At 47.6% G+C, this 20638-nt stretch overlaps 3 protein-coding genes across 12 annotated transcripts; all 3 read left to right on the forward strand.

Moving 5' to 3' along the window:
- Positions 1–7189, forward strand: LOC102220982 (melanophilin-like). Of its 6 annotated transcripts, XM_023329756.1 has the most exons (16): positions 1–101; positions 752–865; positions 1806–2027; positions 2408–2520; positions 2590–2634; positions 2745–2803; positions 2878–2967; positions 3045–3174; positions 3628–3821; positions 3920–4000; positions 4103–4336; positions 4980–5150; positions 5556–5717; positions 5826–5873; positions 6139–6184; positions 6514–6680. In XM_023329756.1, the coding sequence occupies exons 2-16, from the start codon at positions 756–758 to the stop codon at positions 6552–6554; spliced, it is 1746 nt and encodes a 581-aa protein (XP_023185524.1). In that variant the 5' UTR covers positions 1–101; positions 752–755; the 3' UTR covers positions 6555–6680. The 6 variants fall into 6 exon arrangements, with proteins under 6 accessions (XP_023185524.1, XP_023185521.1, XP_023185522.1 ...); XM_023329753.1 differs by lacking the exon at positions 6139–6184 and having other exon boundaries at positions 6514–7189; XM_023329754.1 differs by lacking the exon at positions 6139–6184 and having other exon boundaries at positions 3048–3174; positions 6514–7185.
- Positions 7190–8137: 948 nt separating this feature from the next.
- On the forward strand, positions 8138–17924 carry LOC102238078 (leucine-rich repeat flightless-interacting protein 1-like). 5 transcript variants are annotated; one of them, XM_023329705.1, is made up of 15 exons: positions 8138–8252; positions 9322–9408; positions 10246–10263; positions 10342–10389; positions 11158–11202; positions 11285–11335; positions 11594–11671; positions 11786–11821; positions 11902–12027; positions 12117–12287; positions 12363–12455; positions 12761–12853; positions 13178–13270; positions 14151–14268; positions 14566–17924. In XM_023329705.1, the coding sequence occupies exons 1-15, from the start codon at positions 8163–8165 to the stop codon at positions 16329–16331; spliced, it is 2913 nt and encodes a 970-aa protein (XP_023185473.1). In that variant the 5' UTR covers positions 8138–8162; the 3' UTR covers positions 16332–17924. The 5 variants fall into 5 exon arrangements, with proteins under 5 accessions (XP_023185473.1, XP_023185474.1, XP_023185477.1 ...); XM_023329706.1 differs by lacking the exons at positions 12761–12853; positions 13178–13270; XM_023329709.1 differs by lacking the exons at positions 10246–10263; positions 10342–10389; positions 12761–12853; positions 13178–13270.
- A 93-nt stretch (positions 17925–18017) lies between these two features.
- Positions 18018–20508, forward strand: LOC111607640 (leucine-rich repeat flightless-interacting protein 2-like). The gene is made up of 5 exons (XM_023329792.1): positions 18018–18398; positions 18481–18592; positions 18666–18745; positions 18828–18932; positions 19003–20508. The coding sequence occupies exons 1-5, from the start codon at positions 18357–18359 to the stop codon at positions 19111–19113; spliced, it is 450 nt and encodes a 149-aa protein (XP_023185560.1). The 5' UTR covers positions 18018–18356; the 3' UTR covers positions 19114–20508.
- Positions 20509–20638: the final 130 nt, after the last annotated feature.

Consider the following 20638-nt stretch of genomic DNA (forward strand, 5'->3'; position numbering starts at 1 on the left):
CTCTGCCTCAGTGTGTTGCTCGTGCGATCAGCTGATGTTCTCGGGGTTTTCCGTCTCATTTCTTCACTCAGCAGCTCCAGAGCGTCTCACACAGAAACACGGTGAGTTTTTATCTTCTTTAATCCACTTATATAATCTATTGATTATAGATTATTAGATTTGATCTCATATCGTCTCAGATGGTTTGTTTTGTAGAATTTGATTTAACTGCAGCTGATCTGCGGACAGTCAGGATCGTCATTAAAACCACAGCGGCTCCAAAACCACCGGATTCAGGATTTATGATTTTTAAAGTATCTGAAGATAAATCTGTTCTTTTGTTTTGTTACATATAAAAATGTACTTAAAACTTTTTGCTAAGAATGTTTTTTCTTTAATTATTGCCTCAGGATGAAACCAAAGGTTATTAATTTGCATATTTTCCTTAAACATAAATGAAAATATTAGATTTTATTCCATTTCTACACAAACAGGAGGTTTCTGTTCATGTTTTCTAAATAATATAAAGTGTTTTTTGGCGATAGGTTTACATTTTTTCTCTGAATATTGTTAATTAAAGGTGGCTGAAGTGATATTGATTTTTTACTCATATTTTTTGTGTTTTTTTCCTCTGAGTTTCTCATAAATAATAATATCTAGTTCTGCCCAGATTACTGGGAGTTTACAGTTTCATGTTTACACCAGACGGGTTCCCACAGCTGGACCCTGAGGAACTCCTGCAGTCAGGCCGTAATGTTTGGTTCTGTTCCAGGAAGATGGAGAGGAAGCTGGATCTTTCCCGCCTGACGGACGAAGAGGCCAAACACGTGTGGGAGGTGATCCAGCGCGACTTCAACCTGCGCAAGAATGAGGAGGAGAGGCTGACGTAGGTCCAGGTGGAGGTTCTGTTCACATCCCGGCTCATGTGACGCCGGCAGGAATGTGAGCGTGAAAGATGCTGTTGTTGCTGCAGCCGATCACGCCGCCGTCACACGCTCTGGATTCACAAAGATGCTCTGTTTCCGCTGGAGACTCCAACTCCCATCAGCCCCGGAGGCAGAGGCAGCTCTGCGGCTCTGCGGCTCAAATCACATTTCCACCGTGGAAATCAGATCCTGCTGCAGCAGAGCCACGAATCAGGAGGTTAACAGCTGATCAGCAGCAGCAGGCTGAGCCGTTGGAGCATCAGAACCGACCCAGGGGCGGCTCTAACTGGACCGCTGCCCTGGGCAAGAACCCCTTCTGCCCCCAAACTATTACAATGAAACCACTTATAAGATTTTATTCATTTATTTTTATTTCAGAAACTAACTCCTCTGCACGTCGGGCCAAAACATTCAGAGAAGATATGTTTTAGAAATGGATTATTCTGACCATTAATTGGATTAAACTGGCAGATTTTTAATTTAATCTCTCAAGTTTTTTTATTCAATATTAGAAATACATTAAGAGATAAAAACAAATAAATAGTAAAGAAAATAAGTGTTTATATCAATGCCTTTTTTTAGTGAATTTGAACTGGGTGAAGCTAAAACAGCAACAGGGTCCAGGTTTTAAAGTTATTTTATCTTAAATGTAAAATTTATATTTTGTTCAGTTTTGGCTCTGAATGTTTAGTTTTTTCAACAAATTGTATTTTTTTAGTCTGTATACTTCTAAATCATGATTACTGTATTATTTCAGACCTAATTTTGTAGTCTGGTTGTTGGGCGCCCTCCTCTCTGTGCCGCCCTGGGCAGCTGCCCTCATCCTGGGTTTCCAGGATCAGAGGAAGTGGAGCGCTGTGCTGTGCGGTTCACCGTGGTTCCTGTCTTTCTCGCCTGCAGGGAGCTGAAGACGCGCATCGAGAAGGAGGACACGAAGCAGGAGCTGCTGGGCTCAGAGAGGAACGTCTCCGACTCGCTCTGCATCCGCTGCCTGCAGCCCTTCAAGTTCCTGGTCAACAGCAAGAGGCAGTGCCTGGACTGCCGCATGTTCACCTGCAAGTCCTGCAGCCGCTACAACAAGAAGGAGCACGGCTGGGTGTGTGACAACTGCCGCATGACCAGGTGAGACAGAGAGGGACAGGGGACGACAGGGGGACAGATGGAGGACGGCAGGTCATAGAAAGGTCAATAATAGACAGAGAGAAAGAGACAAGTCCATCTGGAGACGGTGTGGAGGTAAAGAGGCATTTGGACCATTAAGACAGAGGATGGATGGATGGATGGATGGATGGATGGATGGATGGATGGATGCAGTAACCAGGTGTCTCTCAGGTCTGCTGTAATTCTCTGTCTTGAATCGTTCTGCTCTCAGTTCTGTCTTAATGTGTTGTGGATCAGAACCGGACCGTCGGTCCTGGACCTGTTGCTGGTTCTACAGACCCGTTGCCGGTTCTACAGACCGGGCCTTTGGGTGGTTCAGTTCTGTTCATTGTGTGCTTCAGGGTGCTGAAGATGGGGACTCTGGGCTGGTACCATGACAACGTGAGGAACCGCTTCAAACGCTTCGGCAGTGCCAAGGTGATGCGGTCTCTGTACAAGCGCCTGAACGGAGACGGTGAGTCTCACAGTGATGTTTCTGGACCTTGGTCCGGTTGTTCTGATCCTGCCTGTGTTTCTGGTTCAGGTGGTCGTGATGACGACACCCAGAGCATGCCGGATGTCGGCAGCCGTAAGTCTCTCAACAAGCCAGTCCAGTTTTTCAGAACTTCCTGCAGGTCCAGATGTCCGGCATGTGATTCTCTATGGCATAGTCCAAGTAAGCCCGCTGCTTTGTTTTAGATGGATACAACGGCACCGAGGACGATCCTGGAGAGGGCGAGGCTCAGAGCTACAAAGTGGTAAACAGGAACACCGGGGGGCTTTGTGGGTTCGGTCAGAGCAGGAGTAACTGAAGCAGCTGTGTCCAATCTAGATGAGGAAGAATAAACGTCTGCTGTCGGTTCATCCCATGGACTTTGACTCAGAGGACTACCTTCCTCGCTCACGGCGACCTTCTGAGCAGGTAAAGCCCAGGCTGATGAAGACAGCAGATAAAACCTGGTACTAAGGAAGACACGTGTTTAATGACGCTATTTGAAGCAGATGCAGGATGATCGATATTACCGGAACGACGGGGACTACGACTACTACACTCACCGAGGGAACCGCAGAAAGAGTCTGGACCGCTACGCCATGAGACCCGGTCAGCAGGATAACACATGTTCTAAAGGTTCCCACATACTAGAGCATATTCTGTCTGAGTATACTGTCCGCTGGACGGTTGGGATTTCATTGTGTAGCTTTTGCTCCAGTTAGCAATTCAGGAGTTCAGAGTAGAGTCCTTGCAGTATCAGCTGAGGCCATTGGGATTTACGGTAAGGATACATCAGGGAGCCATCCATGTTCCACTAGGAGGAGACCTCTGGGCAAGTCCTGAGTATGGGCAAAGTCCTTTGTCCATAGTACACACATGAACAAAGTGTATTGTTCATGTGTGTATTGCCTGAAGGATAGAAACACTCTGGAATCCCCTAGATGAGTTTTTAGTAGCAGGGGAAAAGAAAGTCTGGAGACCTCTGTACCAGGAGAAATTGAAGACGTCTTTTAAATCAGAAAGTTCAAATCAGAAAGACCTGTCTGCCCCTTGGTGTGCATTTATTTCCCCATATCACTGCATCATCAGATGATTATGCAGACAACCGGATGGTCCGGACCCGCTCTCTGTCGAAGATCAGCTCCTCGGTGGCTAGGCAGCAGTATGTCGACACCTCCGACGAGGAAGAGTACCAGAGGTTTCCTCCTGTTCACCAGCAACCCCACCACCGCAGAAAGAACAGCCGAGCTTCTTCCCAGGAGAACCTGGGCCAAGCCCCACCTGTAAGGACACACAGACATTCAGAACCGAGGAACTGGAACTGGAAGGAGAGAGAACTTCCTGCTGAACGTGACATTTTCTGTCTGGATTCATTTTTCAGATCAACGAACTGAACAAGCGGATGTTCGCCATTGAGAGCCTGCTGAGCCGTCTGGAGGAGAAGATGACTCCTGCTGATGAGGTAAGACAGAACACAACCTGAAATCCTTGACTCACATGGAGAAGATGATAAACCCATCAGTCACTTTAGACTCAAATCCAGTAAAGTTGCTCCTTCCAACAGGCCTTGACTTCGTCAGCTCCAAATGAGGAGGAGAAGCTGAGGAGGAAGCTGAGTGAGCTGGCAGGAAACCTGAGCGATAAATGCCTGTCGTCAGATGATGAGGCTGGGAAGAAGGTTTTCCCTGGGACTAAAGGGTCTTCTGGCCTCAGGGGAGGACCAGTGGTCCCTCCGGTCTCCCGGAAGAACAAGGAGCTGAGCTCGTCCAGCGATGAGATGCCAACAGAGGCTCAAAAGGTACGACAGCAACTCAGAGAGAAGCAGCAAACAGGAACCTGGAGACCAACATCCTGCCCAGACCTTTGCTTTGAACCAAGTACTGCTGCTGAACATCCAGGTTCCTGTTTGTGAAGGCATCAGCATGGCTCAGCTTTCACTGCAGCAGGTGTCTTTCCACCAGAACAAAGTCCAGACCAACTCAGGACAAAGAACTTCCTGTTAGAGAAGAAAGGTCAAAGATCTGGCATTAACCTCGGTGCATGACGCCCTCCTCACTAACAGCCCGTCTCCTGCCTCACCATATTCCTGTCCGGTTGTGTTAATGTGAAGCAGCTACCTGTCTGGACCCAGGGATGGATGAACGCTGAAATCACCTTGGACCTAAGCTCTGTCCTCTAGCTGGGAAAATGTAAGGGTTAATGATATGATTCCTTCACTGTAGGTCTCAGGAAGGATCGGTGAACGAGTGCATTGTTCATGTGTGTATTGCAATCTGTCTAATGGGTGGTGGACACACCACTAGATCCACCAGGATGTACCGGAGTTTCAGTTAGACAAGTCGTCCAGACCCCGACTCCAGGATCTGGGGGTGTCCAGTCTGGTAGCTGCTGCAGATGTTGTTTTCCAGCTGCTAACATCTGTCCCTCTACATGGCTTTCAGAGATCCACTGCCGCCGCCCTCTGTGACCTCACCACTGAGGTCCTGAGAACCATTAACGCCACAGAAAACGCAATGGTCGAGTACGGCCTCGCAGAGCCGATCGACAGGTCCCTCTTAGTTGGCCCTGACGTAAAGCAGGCCGATGATGCTTTCAGGGAACTTGAGGAAAATGTAAGCTTCCAACGTGACCTGCATGATTCGCCCCTCTCCCTACATGGGACCCATCCCTACACTAAGATCAGCCCCAGAGCCTCCTCTGAAGCATGACCTAATGTCCGGACTGGCTTTAACCCTCCACTGGCTGCTGTGTGTCCAGTTAAACAGGGAAACACACTGGGTCCAGTTAGGGTCCAGTTCCATCGAGCTCCTCACCAGCACCAATCTCAACTAGAACTCACTCCAACGGTTCCTCTATGTTGGAAAATGTAGACTAAAGCAGCAGACTACTGGAACCTAAAGAGGAACCTAGCAGGAGTTCAGTGTGTTCCCTTGACCTTCAGCTCTGTCAGCTTCATCATAATCACCATCAGCTTCCTGTCCGATGACCAGTCTGTGTCTGTCCTCCTACCTGTCCAGGTGTACATCACGGCCGGACAGTCGTATGAGCTGGAGTCTAAGCTGCGGCGACTCGAGCAAAGCGCCAAGAACCGTTTTGGAGGGACGACGGACTCTGAGCTGTCGGAGCTGGAGGATGTGGTGGCGCTGACTGCCGCCAGAGTACAGAGCGCCGAGAGCGAGGTTGGTTGGGGTCTGCCATCTTTGTTTATCCATAACATCTCAGCTTTGACATGTGGACTTTGGGTTGTTGGTTTCTGGTCCTTCACTGTGGGTCTGTTTGCTCTCCAGGTGTCGGACATTGAGAGTAAAATCGCAGCTCTGAGCGCCAAGAAGAAGGTCAGTTTGAGATCAGAAGCTGTCCTTCTTCATCTGACTGTTAGATGTTTCCTGGTCCAGGTTTGACCCGGTTTAATGAACAGAGACCAGATCCATTCATATCCTCCAGTTCAGCTGAGCCACATTCAGTCAACAGATGAAATGTCCATCATCATGTCTCCATGTGATTCTGGACACCAAACTGTTAAAGTTTGTTAATCAGCTCATGTTCTATGCAGACGACGTTGTTCTAATAAAAAGGTTCTGTTCTGATGAAACCCTGCAGGTTTCTGGATCTCATCAGAAGAAACGGACCGCTTCAGACCTGCCCAGTGAGAACCGCTTTTATCTTATTGGTTATAGCAGTAGCGGGCAGCGCTAACTACAAAGTTACCTATGCTAACCCTAAAACTCAATGCTAAAGTGCTATTGCAACATAATAATTAGTGGAAGCTAATGCTAAAGTGCTATTGCAACATAATAATTAGTGGAAGCTAATGCTAAAGTGCTCTAACAACATGGTAATTAGTAGAAGCTAGCGCTATATGCTAAGCAGTAATTTAGCTCTGCTTGTATCACATTAGCTGATATTTGCCCAATGCTGGTTATTGATCCACCTGAGCGCCGCTGATCTGCTCTAACTTGTCGTTGTTGTTGGCAGAGAGTAACGGCGCTCCTTGGAGAACCAGCAATATGTTCTGAACCAGGCCCGGTTTCAGGATGCAGTTCACTCCTCTTCCTCCTGCTCTTCAGCCTCCTTCATCAATGTTCACGGACCGGAACCGGGACCCACAACAAATCAGAGGAACATCATGGAGTTCACAGAACCTGCAGATGGAGTTTAAGCCTGAAGGGTTGGATCTTTGGGTTATTTTATTCTGTTCTTTACTCCTGATAAACCACCAGGAAGGTCCAACAGAACCAGAGGATCCTTCTGAGATTCAGGATTCTGTCTGCATCTGATTGGCTCTGAGTTCTAGAAGATTCTTCGACATTACAACTGGCACATAGAGTATCTCACATCGATTTCTTCTTCTTTTACTTTTAAAACATAAAGTCTGATTTTAAATCATGATTTCATTTATTCTGTCAAATCAATCGACTCTGAGTGGAAAAGTAATCACACCCCCGGTGAAATTATTGAAATTAACTCTTTAATCTCATATCGCTGGTTCAGTTTGTCCAGCCACACCTGATTCCCGTTTCCTCCGCACTCTGAAGGACTGATGATGATGATGATGATGATGATGATGTGTTTAGCTTCTGTTCAATAAACAACATAAACAACTCAGCAGTTATTGATCTCTCATGATTGTAAACATGCTGCTGACTAGACATGATGGGAGGGGATGGGTGGAGCCGCCCCGACATCATGCCGCCCTGGGAGTTCTCCAGAATATATATCTGGAAAAAATGGAACATTTCTGAGTTGAAATGTTGGAATAAAAAAACTCAGACATTTACGACTTTTCAGAAATTTGCTACATTTTTCTTAAAAAATTCTGAGATTAATTTCAAAATTGTTGATTTTTTTGGCTGAAATTTATTAATTTTTTTTTTTCTATCTGCAGTGGCCCTAACACGTCGTCGTATTTTAATATTTTAGACCTCAGTTGGTTGGGAAAAACTGACCTTTTAATACCCTGGTTCCGTTTCCGGTGGCTATGTTTTCATTTTCTTATCGTTGCGGGTCACGGGCTCTTAATTTGTAGGGGTACTTCCGCCGCGCCGGAGTTCCGCGCTAGCTGCGCAGCGGTGACGGAGCGGCGCCGCGCCTCTCCTCCGCAGTGGATCCGTGTCTCCGGGCTCCGGTCTCGGTGCGGCAGCGGCTCACCTGACCGCGGCACGGCGCTCTGCTCTCGGCTGCCGGAGCTCCGCCGCAGCGGCCCGAACTGGGGGCGGATTAGCGGGCCGACGGGCCGCTGAGCCTGACTCTGATACTCACCCTGACGCTGGTCCGGTTCGGTGTTCTGACTGGGAGCAGCTAACCGCCATCTGCAGCGGCAGAACGGACCCATCAGCACCGAACCGCACTAACAGAACCTCTAATTTTACAAGGAAACGGGATAATCATGGGTTCTGGAGAGTCCGGGTCACAGGTCTGAGTGATCCGGACTAAATCAGAACCGAGGTGATATTTCGGCTGCAGGTAAAGTTCTGAGGGATGGGTCCATCAGGACTCGGAACCGAGACAAGGTGACCGAACTGACGGGTTTAACACTGGAACAGGGCCGTTCTGCTGCTGCACCTCCAGAACCGCATGTCCAGAACCTCAGGAGAGCTCGGCTGCAGGTAGAGCCATCCGGAACCATGGGAACCCAGGGCCCGGGCCGGAAGAGGATTCCGAACCGGGACAAGCTGGCTGCGGAGGAGGATGCGCTGAGCCAGATAGCGCGAGAGGTAAACTTCATCATCATCATCATCTTCATCATCAATAAACATGATGGGTAATCAATCAGACAGGCTGATTATCGGGATGATCAGTAATAAACGGGCTGATTAATAATGAACAGATTGATCAAATAGATCACCAATAATAATCAGGCTGATTGATTAGATCAGATGTCTAACTGGTTTATCGGGAATTAAAATCAGAATTATTCTTATTTATGAGGAACATCAGGTGATTCTGGACCCATTAACCAGAACCAGAACCAGAACCACCTGCAATCTCATCCTCCCTACAGTCAGTGGTACCTGGACGGGTTTTCAGGGATCAGTGGACCAACCAGAACCATCAGTCGGTTCAACGACTGACTAGGATCTAACCAGTATGGCTCAACCAGCGGGACCAACCAGCGGGACCAACCGGTTGGGTCCAGTTGGTTGGTCCAACCAAAGGCTGAAACCAGTAGATGACCAGTTGGTCCAGTCACTCAGGTTCCACCATCGGCTCCATAAAGCTGATTATTGGTATAACTGGGTATCAATGAGGCTGATTGGTGATGACTGTGATGCTGGTCTCCTGCTGGTACCGTCTGGTCCCTCAGACTGGTTCTGGTCTCTGACCCAGATCCAGTCAGAACCAGCCTTAAACTGGGGGGTCTCCTCCTCCCACTGACCTACTGGGAGCAGACTGGTTTGTTACTGGGACTGTCTGACCCGCCTGCTGTAATCCGGTGGAGCTCCAGTAATAATCCACAGCTCAGACGGCATCATCATCTTCATCTTCATCACAGATAAACAGATTTCACAGAAATTACAGACAAAAATCATCAGAAATAAAATTAACCAGGAATTAAAAGAAAGAAAACATTTTTATAAATAAACGTTTCAGTTTAAAGTTCATTTATTGATATAAATAATATTTAAATGTAAAAATATTGAAACATGGAGCCGCTCTGTCTCCCCCTGCTGGCCGCCGCTGTAATCACACCCAGCCTTTGTTAAAAAGTTTCTTTCCTGTTTTTATGTTTGATCGATTATTGATGATTGGTGATTTCTGCTGATGGATGAATGTGTTCCACAGGCGGAGGCCCGGCTGGCGGCGAAGCGGGCCGCCAGAGCCGAGGCCCGGGAGATCCGGATGAAGGAGCTGGAGAGGCAGCAGAAGGAGGTGAGCGCTCTTATTCTGAAATCGGCTCCGGTCGGGGTTATTGATCCGACAGCTGATTGGATCACAGACCAGCCTGTCAGGACGGGTCAGAGCAGCTGATGGGGTCATGTGATAGCAGGTCAAAGGTCAGGATGAGAGGATCAGGATCAGCTGCTGCGGTGAGTTTAATTAAAACTTTACAGTTTATGATTAAACCAAAGAGGTTCTGAAGGTTCTGAAGGTTCTGGGTCCAGTTTGTCTGGTTACCGTGGAAACAAAGGAGATTAACTCCAGACTAACAAGAACTTTGTACAGGAACAGAACCCGGATCAGAACCTGGGAAACAAACAGGAAACCTGGAAATGATGAAAATGAATCAGAAGAAAAACTGCAGGAAATAATCCAGAATAATCTGAGAGAAAATCTGATTATAGAGGAAAAATAACGAAATTTTACAGCAAAACCTGGAAGAAAACAAAAAGGAAAAAATAATGAATCAGATCTTAATAAAAATGATTTAAGGAAAACAGAGAAAGAAGCAGAAAAATAACTTTTTAAAAGTTGATCAACTTAATTTTGATTATCAGAAAAAACCAATGAATTTATATGAATGTTGATATTTATTGATTAGATGGAGAGATTATTAATGATTCAGTAACAACAGCATTAATTCATTTATTCATCTAGTTTTGAATGAAATGTTTTCTGTACCATCCAAGACAGAAAATCAGAAAAAATCAGAAAAACTGATAAAAAAAGTGAATCCAGAACTTTTAAAGGTCCGATCAGGGGAACCAGCCTGACCTCCTCCTCTTGTTTCCTCCTCTTCCTCCTCCTCTTCCTCTCCATGTGGTGCAGCTGTTTCACAGCACCAAGGTAGGTCCAGTTCTCCCAGTTCTCCCAGTTCTCCCAGTCCCTGTTCCTGCCTCTAACCCTCTGGTCTGGTCTCCTCAGAAATATTATGGTCTGGATAACAAGTGGGGTCACATCGAGCAGTGGATGGTAGGACCGGTTCTGTCCAGCAGAACCTCCTTCACAGCTCCAGTGTGGCGGGTCGGGTCCGGTTCTCCTGGTTCTGGAGGAACCGGGCCTCCCACTGAGAGAGGCTGCATGTTGTCTGTTCTGCACGCGCTCAGTGGGGTTCTGATCCGGGTTCTGATCCGGATTCTGATCCCGGTTCTGATCCGGTTCTGATCCGGGTTCTGCATGCTCCGCTCTGCTCCAGATGATCATTGAATGATTTTATTCTTGCCTGCTGCTTTTTATTGATTCCATTTTTTAAATGTTTTTATTGTTTAATATTCTTTATAACAGAAAATTTTAGTTTATTTTAAAATGTTAAAATAAACATTTTAAAATAATGTTTATTATTAAAACATAAGATGTTTAACAGAAAACATTTTATGTTTTAAAATCATATTTTTCATTTTTTTTAGTAATTTATCTTTTAATTGTTTTATTTATTTTCTTTTATAGTTTTGTTTATTATTTCACCTCCATGCTGTGAATTCATCCCTGCTCGCTGTCTGTCAGGCTGTTTGCCCTGTTTTCTGTCTGTCAGGCTGTTTGCCCTGTTTTCTGTCTGTCAGGCTGTTTGCCCTGCTCGCTGTCTGTCAGGCTGTTTGCCCTGTTTTCTGTCTGTCAGGCTGTTTGCCCTGCTCGCTGTCTGTCAGGCTGTTTGCCCTGCTCGCTGTCTGTCAGGTGAACCTTCTGAAGACTCCTTCTTCTTCTTCTCCTTCTTTAACACGTTTCTTCTTCATGGCCTTTCAGGAGGACAGCGAGCGTTACTCTCGTCTCTCTCGGAGACACACCTCGGTCTGTATCTCTTCTTCTTCTTCTCTTTCTTCTTCTTCTGTTTGCTCTCAGCTGCAGTGATCCTGTAATCGTTTGTCTGTAGATCTCTGATGATGAGGAGAGAATGTCTGTGGGCAGCCGGGGCAGCTACCGGGTGAGTGGACCAGAACCCAGCTGCAGGTCCGGGTTCATTGGACTAGAGTCCAGCCCGGCTCCTCTGGATGCAGCTCAGTAAACAGACCTGAGAGAAGGAACTGTTCTAGATTAGTCAGAACCGGTCTGAACTAGTTCTAACATCGCCTTGTAGCTCTGATAATCTTCATTCTTCCTCTTCACTAACACGTTCTTCATTTCTTTCCTTTCCTTGCTTCCTTTCCTTGCCTCCCATCCTTCCTGCCCCCTCTCCCCTCAGCCCTCGGACTACGGCGGCCTCCTGGCCTCCAGCTCTCGGGCCTCCTCCAGGGCCAGCTCGGCCCGGGCCAGCCCTGTGGTGAGACAGTTAACGCCCTCTGGCTCCCTCTGCTGGCTCTCTGGGGTGTTGCAGGCAACGAAGCCGATTAATTGATTAGATTGATCGGTTACTGATCAGGTTCTGTGTGTACAGGTGGAGGAGAAGACGGACCGGGAGTTCACTGACAAGGTGAGGTCACTGAGGTCACCTGGGCTGGTCAGACAGGATAGAGGCGGTCCTCAGTGTCTCTCTCTCTCGCTCTCCCTCAGGGCTCCAGGACGGCGTCCACGCTGTCCGCCGCCACACTGGCCTCGCTGGGCGGAGCCTCGTCACGCAGGGGAAGCTGTGACACGTCGTTCTCCGTGGAAACGGAGGCCTCAATCAGAGAGATGAAGGTACTCCAGCTGTCAGCCTGACCACAGATCTGGACACTCCGGTCCGGTCAGAACCAACAGGACTGATCATGTGATCCGTGCCTGTGCAGGACTCGCTGGCGGAGGCGGAGGAGAAGTACCGCAGGGCCATGGTGTCCAACGCTCAGCTGCACAACGACAAGACGGCGCTGATGTTCCAGGTGGAGAACCTGATGGAGGAGCTGAGCGACGTGGAGGAGCTGCTGTGGGAGGCCCGGCGCCGCTGGGACGACGCCACCAAGGTGAGGAAGATGATGATGATGACGATGACGATGATGATGAAGGTGTTGTTAGATCTTGGTCTGATGTCTCTCCAGGAGCTGGAGCGTGAGCGCCAGGCCCACAGCGTCCTGAAGGTCCAGTTCAGTCAAACAGAGGAAACTCTGAGGAAAACCAACGAGCTGCTGACGGTGAGACACAATCACTGGAGTGGCCTAGTCAAAGCCCTGACCTGCAGCCTGACCTTCACCAGGTCGTTCCTGCTGGAGAATCCTCCATTGTTTCTGAATGAAATGAGTTCTGTAGAGAAGAAAGGGTCAAAGGTCACCCTCTGATGCAGGGTGTGATTACTTTCTCCATCCTGCTGTATTAACTTAACACACTTCAGATTCATCATCTTGTTCCACCTAAACTAACTCTTCCTGTTTCCTGCTCCTGACCTTCCTCTTCCTCCTGCTCTTCCTCCTGCTGCTCTCTGCTGCCCTCTGGTGGACAGGAAGTGTCTGATCTGCGTCAGAAGAGCAGCAGCTACCGGCAGGAGATCTCTGACCTGCAGGAAGCTCTGCAGTGGAAGGAGAAGAAGATCGCGGTAGGATGCTGCTCTTGTTCCCAGAGGCAGAGGAACCAGAACCAGAACCAGTCCTCTGGTCCTGGTCTGAACATTTGGTCCCAAGACTTAAGATACATCCAGAGTGATGCATCTCTCTGTGCAGAGCCACCATGATTGGCTGAGTTAAATCAGTGGTAGATGTGTTTGGAGCAGTCTTTATTTGGCAGGAACAGAACAGAACCAAGGAAGGTTGTTTGGTTCTTTTCTGCCTCTGAGAAACGTCTCCAAGCTGTTTCCCTCTGTTTCCTGTTTCCTAACCTTGTTTCCTCTTTAACCTCCTTCACTACCTCCTTCCTGCGTCAGGCGTTAGAGCGCCACAGAGAAATCTCCGACATCGTTCGGATCGAACGCGACCAGCTCACAGATGAGGTTGTCCAACTGCGAGACTCACTGAAGGTACCAGAAAAACCCAACTACAACTTTGACCCTGCAGAGATACAGACACCTGGCGATGAAGATCCTCGGGTTTTCTTTCAGGACCGTTGTTTGGTCTGTCTGCCAAAGGTTCCTCTTCCACAGGAACAACAGCGTGGGAGTCGTAGCGGGTTCTGAGACAGGCCTAACTGTGGAACCTTGCTGCCTTTAGCAAATCCATTGTTAGCCGGATGATGAAAAGCTTTTTAAAAGTTAAACAAACCAATAACAGAGCTCTAAAATTGCTCAATAAAAACTTAGCATTAAGGTTCTGGAGTGGCCCAGCAAGAGTCCACATCTGAATCTGTGGAGGAATCAGTTCAGTGTTGGAAACGAGTTCACTGTAACAGCAGACTACATGTAGAGATTCCCTGAACTCACCACAGATTCAGACAGGAACCCTATAGAGGATAAAGACCCCCACTTACTCTGGCGTATTTTGGCCCGCGGCGGTCCACTTGTGCTTGAGTTGGACTCAGTTTGGATGTTTACCGTAAACCTTAATTTTTGTGGCCTTGTACCTGAGGTCTTGCATCCGATCCTCAAATGTCACTGGCCTTTCGACTGCTGGATGGATCCCTGCTCACTCATACAGTGGAATTACTTCTTGCCATGTCAGTAAGTTTTCAAGGACCTGGCCATAACCCATTCATTTCATTCAGGTGTTTCAGAGCAGGGTTGCGTTCAAAAATTGTCAAACAGTGACATTTGAGGACTGGAATTATGGACCCCATTGAGACGTCACATTGGTTCTGAGCCCAGCAAGAGTCTGGGCAGATGTTTGCAGATGTTTCTCTATTAAGCCACCAAGGAGACAGAAACTGTCTTCAAAGTTACCAAGCTACGACTCTCTGCCCAATAGACCCATGGAGTGGTCATCTCTCCTGACACCGCCACCAACGGCGACACAGACCAGACTGAGGAATCTCCCTCCCTATTGGCCGAGGACTCGCCTCACAGCGGGAGAGAGAGCATACTTGGTAGGAAGGAGTAATTGTTTCATTTTACTAAAACTTTCAGACATCTAACCAAACCTTTGATTTCCTTTAATCATCACTTCTGGACAGGAGACTAGAGTGCATGAAGTCGATGATTGACCTGTGCATGTCTGGTTTTTAATCGTGGACCTGATCCTGAAGAACATCTGAGCTACTGTTCTCCTGTAATTCCTCTGTGATCCTCCTTTTCCTATCGACTCGGTTAATCTCCTACTTTCTGTTTTCCTTCCTGAATGTTGACACTGTTTGGTCTTCCAACGTCTCTTCATGGTCTTTCAGGGAAGGCTTCACAGCAGCAGCCAGCAGATGGCAGCAAAACCCCTCAAAATGACCCCAAAGATAACAAAAGGTCACTGCCACAGAACATGATCTCTGTGAGCGACCAAACCAGACCATCCAGAGAAAAACGAAACCCAACTGAGAAACATCCAGGCAGAAACCGACAAACACGGAGCAAGGCAGGTAAAAAGGATCCGACCAAAAAGCTTCCTGTTAGAGCGGACGGAAATGAGGCAAACAAGAAACAGCTTAGCAAAGAAGATCCAGCTCAGAAAGTCTTCAGATCCAGACTTGTTCCACCGCGATCTGCTAAAGACATTATCCTGGGCAACCGAGCCATGGTGTTGGGCCTGTCAGCTGCTGAGAAACTGAGCTCTCCATCTGAGGAGGCGATAACGCAGGACGCCTCTTTGGCTCTGCAAAGTGAATCTTCTTCCTCTGAAACAAACTTTGAACAAAAGCATATGAGTACTTCAGATCTGGGATCCCAAAGTCAAGATGAAGACAGGAATGCGGAAGATGAAGTTTCAGGTTTCAGTGAAGAAGGTCCCAGCCTCGAAGCTGCAGCAGAGTCCAACAAGTCAAAGGCTGAGGCTGCAGGTGGTGAAGAAGGCTCCATCAGGAGGACAGAAGTCAGTCCGGAAACCAAAGTACATTTCACATCTCCTCCTGAGAACCAAAGTACTGGAGAACCACTCCAAAGAGCTGCTCAGGTGCACAAAGCTTTCCCTGAAAGCCCAAAGACAACATCTCCCTTTCCTCCAGAAGAAATGTGGACCAGTCTGGTGATGAATGTTCAAGATTTGCTCCAAGGACTAGAGGATAAACCAGGGTTTGTAGTAGAAATCTCAAGAATCTTCTCAGAAATCCTGATGTGTCTCCACCACTGGATCTCAGATTTGGAGAACACACTAAGGAACAGAGTAGGACGTGAGTCCTGTCTGAATGATGGAGGTGGACATGAATCAGTGTGGCCATTGAGGGGAACCAGACTCTCCACATGGCTTCTGACAAGCCTAACCAGAGAAACAGCAGAAGGTCCTGGATGTGAAGAAGAACATCTGGCTGGATGTTCTTCATCACCAAGAGTCAATTCAGCCAGAGAAAGGATGGAGGACCCATCTGGTTCCTCAAGCAGAGTTTGTTCAACTTCTCATGATCATTGTACCACTAATGATGAAAGAGAGATGAGGTCTAGAGCAAGAGACGTGGAGCTGAAAGCTGAGTCGGAAGCCAGTCCACCTGATTCTCCTCTAAAAACCGTGTCTGGCGACTTTGTTTTTGTTGATTTGCATTTTTCTGAATCTCACAAGAACTCAACAGACTCCAGGTCTGACAGTCAAACTCATGTTCTGACTTCTGTCAAAGACTCAAAGGAGCTTGGAGGGAACTGCAGTTCATCAGCACACTCCAGTGTTGGACAAAGTTCCTTCGTCAGGAGGTTCATGGAGGTGACCGCTGAGGAAATCAGGGCCTTGGCTGTTCCTGAGCTGGCTCTGGTGGGCCTCCAGGAGGGACGACGGCTGGACCGGTCCAGTGTTGGTTCTACTGAGGAGCTGTCGGTTGGAGACATGGACAGCTGTGAGGAGGCTGATGAAGAAGAGGAGGTCCAACTGCTTCCATCACAGCAACAGAACCGATCCACCATGGAGGATGAGGTCCAGGTTATCGCTCCATCGCTGGGCACCATGGAACCAGAAACAGAACATGAAGAACCCGGTCTGGACAGCGGGAAAAATGACAACACAGATTGCAAGCTTTCATGAGCTCAGGAGCGCCCTCTGCTGCTGGTCTTCATGAACATCGAACACATTCATGTTCAAATGTTTATGTTAGAAGAAAACATGTTGACTGGTAGTTCTGGCTCGAGCCAGAAGAAAGCAGGGACTCACATCAAGAGTTAGAATCTGGAAATCTAAATGTGTGGAGTGACCGATGAAGGTTTGGATGACCGATGAAGGTGTGATGTGACCGATGAAGGTGTGGATGACCGATGAAGGTGTGGAGTGACCGATGAAGGTGTGATGTGACCGATGAAGGTGTGGAGTGACCGATGAAGGTGTGATGTGACCGATGAAGGTTTGGATGACCGATGAAGGTGTGGAGTGACCGATGACGGTGTGGAGTGACCGATGAAGGTTTGGATGACCTATGAAGGTGTGGAGTGACCGATGAAGGTTTGGATGACCGATGAAGGTGTGGAGTGACCGATGAAGGTGCGGAGTGACCGATGAAGGTTTGGATGACCTATGAAGGTGTGGAGTGACCTATGAAGGTGTAGAGTGACCGATGAAGGTCCGGAGTGACCAATGAAGGTGTGATGTGACCGATGAAGGTGTGGATGACCGATGAAGGTGTGGAGTGACCGATGAAGGTGTGATGTGACCGATGAAGGTGTGGAGTGACCGATGAAGGTGTGATGTGACCGATGAAGGTTTGGAGTGACCGATGAAGGTGTGATGTGACCGATGAAGGTGTGATGTGACCGATGAAGGTGTGGAGTGACCGATGAAGGTGTGATGTGACCGATGAAGGTTTGGATGACCGATGAAGGTGTGGAGTGACCGATGACGGTGTGGAGTGACCGATGAAGGTTTGGATGACCTATGAAGGTGTGGAGTGACCGATGAAGGTTTGGATGACCGATGAAGGTGTGGAGTGACCGATGACGGTGTGGAGTGACCGATGAAGGTTTGGATGACCGATGAAGGTGTGATGTGACCGATGAAGGTGTGGATGACCGATGAAGGTGTGGATGACCGATGAAGGTGTGGAGTGACCGATGAAGGTGTGATGTGACCGATGAAGGTGTGGAGTGACCGATGAAGGTGTGATGTGACCGATGAAGGTTTGGATGACCGATGAAGGTGTGGAGTGACCGATGACGGTGTGGAGTGACCGATGAAGGTTTGGATGACCTATGAAGGTGTGGAGTGACCGATGAAGGTTTGGATGACCGATGAAGGTGTGGAGTGACCGATGAAGGTGCGGAGTGACCGATGAAGGTTTGGATGACCTATGAAGGTGTGGAGTGACCTATGAAGGTGTAGAGTGACCGATGAAGGTCCGGAGTGACCAATGAAGGTTTGGATGACCGATGAAGGTGACGAGTGACTGATGAAGGTGTGGAGTGACCGATGAAGGTGTGGAGTGACCGATGAAGGTGTGGGGTGACCGATGAAGGTGAGGAGTGACTGATGAAGGTGTGGAGTGACCGATGGGGAAAGTAGCTTTGAATGTGTTGGAATAACTAATCTTCTGATTATAACATATGTAAGTTTCTACTGAGAAGACGTGTTCCTGAAAAACAAGGATAGAAACGTTTTCATATCTGGTAATAAATGTTTATCTGAATCCTGGACTTGTGTGTTTTGGTGGTTTTGTCCCAGCCATCAGTAGATGATGTTCTCCACACCTGAAGGGTAAGCTGACTTCCTTCTCCGTGTCTCCAGATCACATCAGAAATCATGAGAAGTTGAGATAAAATGATTGAAAGTTAATTTTGAATAATTAACCATAATTAATATAATTAATTTTCATTAAATCAAATTGGAGATAATGATCACCAGCTGATTATCTCCACCACCAGGGTCCAAAGCTCCATCCAGTGGGTCTTAAGCTAATCAGTGGCGTTCCTCAGAGCTGTGCTGTTGGTCCTCTTCGGTTTGCTCCAGATGGAGTTCTGACTCTGTGACTGCAGTCGACCATCTCACCTCATGGAGCTTTGACCTTCAGGTTGACCTTCAGGGAAGTCATTGATTGTTGCTGTCTGTTTCGTTTCAGAGCTTCGGATGAAAAAACTGTTTGATGACAGAGAAGGCTTACGGGATCAGGTTCGATCTGGAACCTTTTGGTTTAAAGACTAAACAGGCTGAAACATCTTCTAGAAAATGATGTTAACCTGTGAATGTTCAGGTCAGACTTCTCCAGTCTCAGCTGGATCAGAGGAACGAGGTGGATGGAGTCCAGAACCCAGGGCAGAACCCCAAGGAGAACGGTATAGACCCTCATCTGCTGGACCTGCAGAGTGAGTTCTTGACCAGGTGTGATGTTGATCTGCTGCAGGATCAATCCTGATTCCTCTGCTTGGTTTCCACCAGGAGACGCCAACAGGCAGATCAGTGAACTCAAGTTCAAGCTGGTGAAATCTGAGCAGGAAGTCACGACTCTGGAGCAAAATGTGAGCCTTCATGTTTCCTCCGGTTCGTTTCCACTCGGCTCCTCCAGCCGTCGGTCTGAACCTGGACGGGTTTTTTCTTCAGGTGCTGCGCCTTGAGGGCCAGGTGTGTCGCTACAAGTCAGCGTCTGAGAACGCGGAGAAGATTGAAGATGAGCTGAAGGTGGAGAAGAGAAGACTGCAGAGAGAGGTGAGAGCGCCCCCTTTGGTTGGTTTTCTGTGCGGACCGGTTCTGGTTAAAATCGTACGGCTCCTTCCAGCTCCGTTCGGCTCTGGACCGCATCGAGGAGCTGGAGGTCAGCAACAGCCACCTGTCCAAGCGTCTGGAGAAGTTGAAGGCCAACAGGAACGCCCTGCTGGCTCAGCAGTGAAGCTTCGTCCTGGGCCGGGTCTTCAGACAGCCGGGCCAGGTCCAGAACATTTCAGAGACACTTGTGGACAGAAGACAATCAGAACCAGGCGGTGGAGGAGGTGAAGCTGAGACAGGATGCTCAGGGTCGTCCAAAATGTTTCCTTTTCTGAATACTTCTGATCACAATCATCTCCATCCATCAGCCCATCAGTCCAGAGAGAGCAGGTTCTGATCCGGTCAGGTTCTAGTAGTAAGCAGCTCCCAGGCTCCTCCCCCTCCTGGGCTGCCATGTTGACTGGAGGCTCAGTGGCACCTTTTGATTGGTTGTTAGAGGAACCAAAGTTACTCTGAAACTGATCCCAGTTCAGTGGTTCTGTTTCTCCTCAGTGACTGGTTCAATCCAGTTCAAACCGGATTAAACCGGATCGAACCGGTTCTAACCGGTCTGGACCTTTAGAGTTAGTTGATATTTTGTTCTCTGTTTTTATGTTTTCTCTCTGGAATATCGTTTAGTATTTTTCTGACTTATTTTATATCATTTTAGTTAGTTCTACATCACAAACCGGATCAAACCGGATCAAACTGGTCTGGACCTTTACTCAGTTTATATTTTAGTTTCTGTGTTTTTCTCTGTTTTTGTTTTCTGCTGAAATATTGTTATTGTCCCATTTCTAATTTATTTTATTTGATTTCAGTTTGTTTTTCCTAACAAACCAGAACAAACTGGATCAAACTGGATCAAACCGGATCAAACCGGATCAAACTGGATCAAACTGGATCAAACTGGTCTGGACTCTGCAGATTTAGTTAATTTTTGGTTTCTGTGTTTTTCTCCTGTTTTCTTGCTGAATCGTTATTGTCTCATTTCTGTGACATTTGGTCTGATGTTAGTCGTTTCTTCTCAGACTGGTCAGCCGGTTTTAACCAGTTACTAGTTTAGTATTTCTTCACCTTTTTGTCTCGTTTTATTTGTGAAACTCTTCTGTTGACTCATCCTTGCTTATTGTTGAAGTGGATGAACTCCAGGCTAAAAGTGGAACTTTGTGACAAACGTCTCTGAAACTCATCCGGTCCGGACAGAACCAGTTTGGACCAGCAGGGAATGTAGCCCCGCCCACTTTGCTGTTCAGGAAGCGCAGGGGGGCGTGGCCTCTGTACTCACCTGTATGATTGGACTTTACCTGACAGCCAGGATGTAACAGCAGCAGCTTTAGATGAATGAAGGGTTCTGATCCCGGAGCTGAACAGAACCGAGCCAACACAGCTGACTGACAGCCAATCACAGCGCAGAACCTTAACGAATGAAACCCAGTAAACCCATCGTCATGACGAAGGTTCAAACATTTTAGATTCACTGCTATTTATTGTGAAAAATAAAAGGTTTCAGTTGGAGAGACGTGAAGCTGTGACCTGATTCCATGTTGAGTTTCATGTTCTGCTTTTTGTTCTAAATATTATTTAGATTATTAATATCCTCTCTGCTGCTGCTCTTTTCTTTCACATGAACAACCAACATTTAAATCTGTCATTTTATCTGGTGAAAA

This window comes from Xiphophorus maculatus, chromosome 24 (assembly GCF_002775205.1).
Source record: "Xiphophorus maculatus strain JP 163 A chromosome 24, X_maculatus-5.0-male, whole genome shotgun sequence".
NCBI classification, from domain to species: Eukaryota; Metazoa; Chordata; class Actinopteri; order Cyprinodontiformes; family Poeciliidae; genus Xiphophorus; species Xiphophorus maculatus.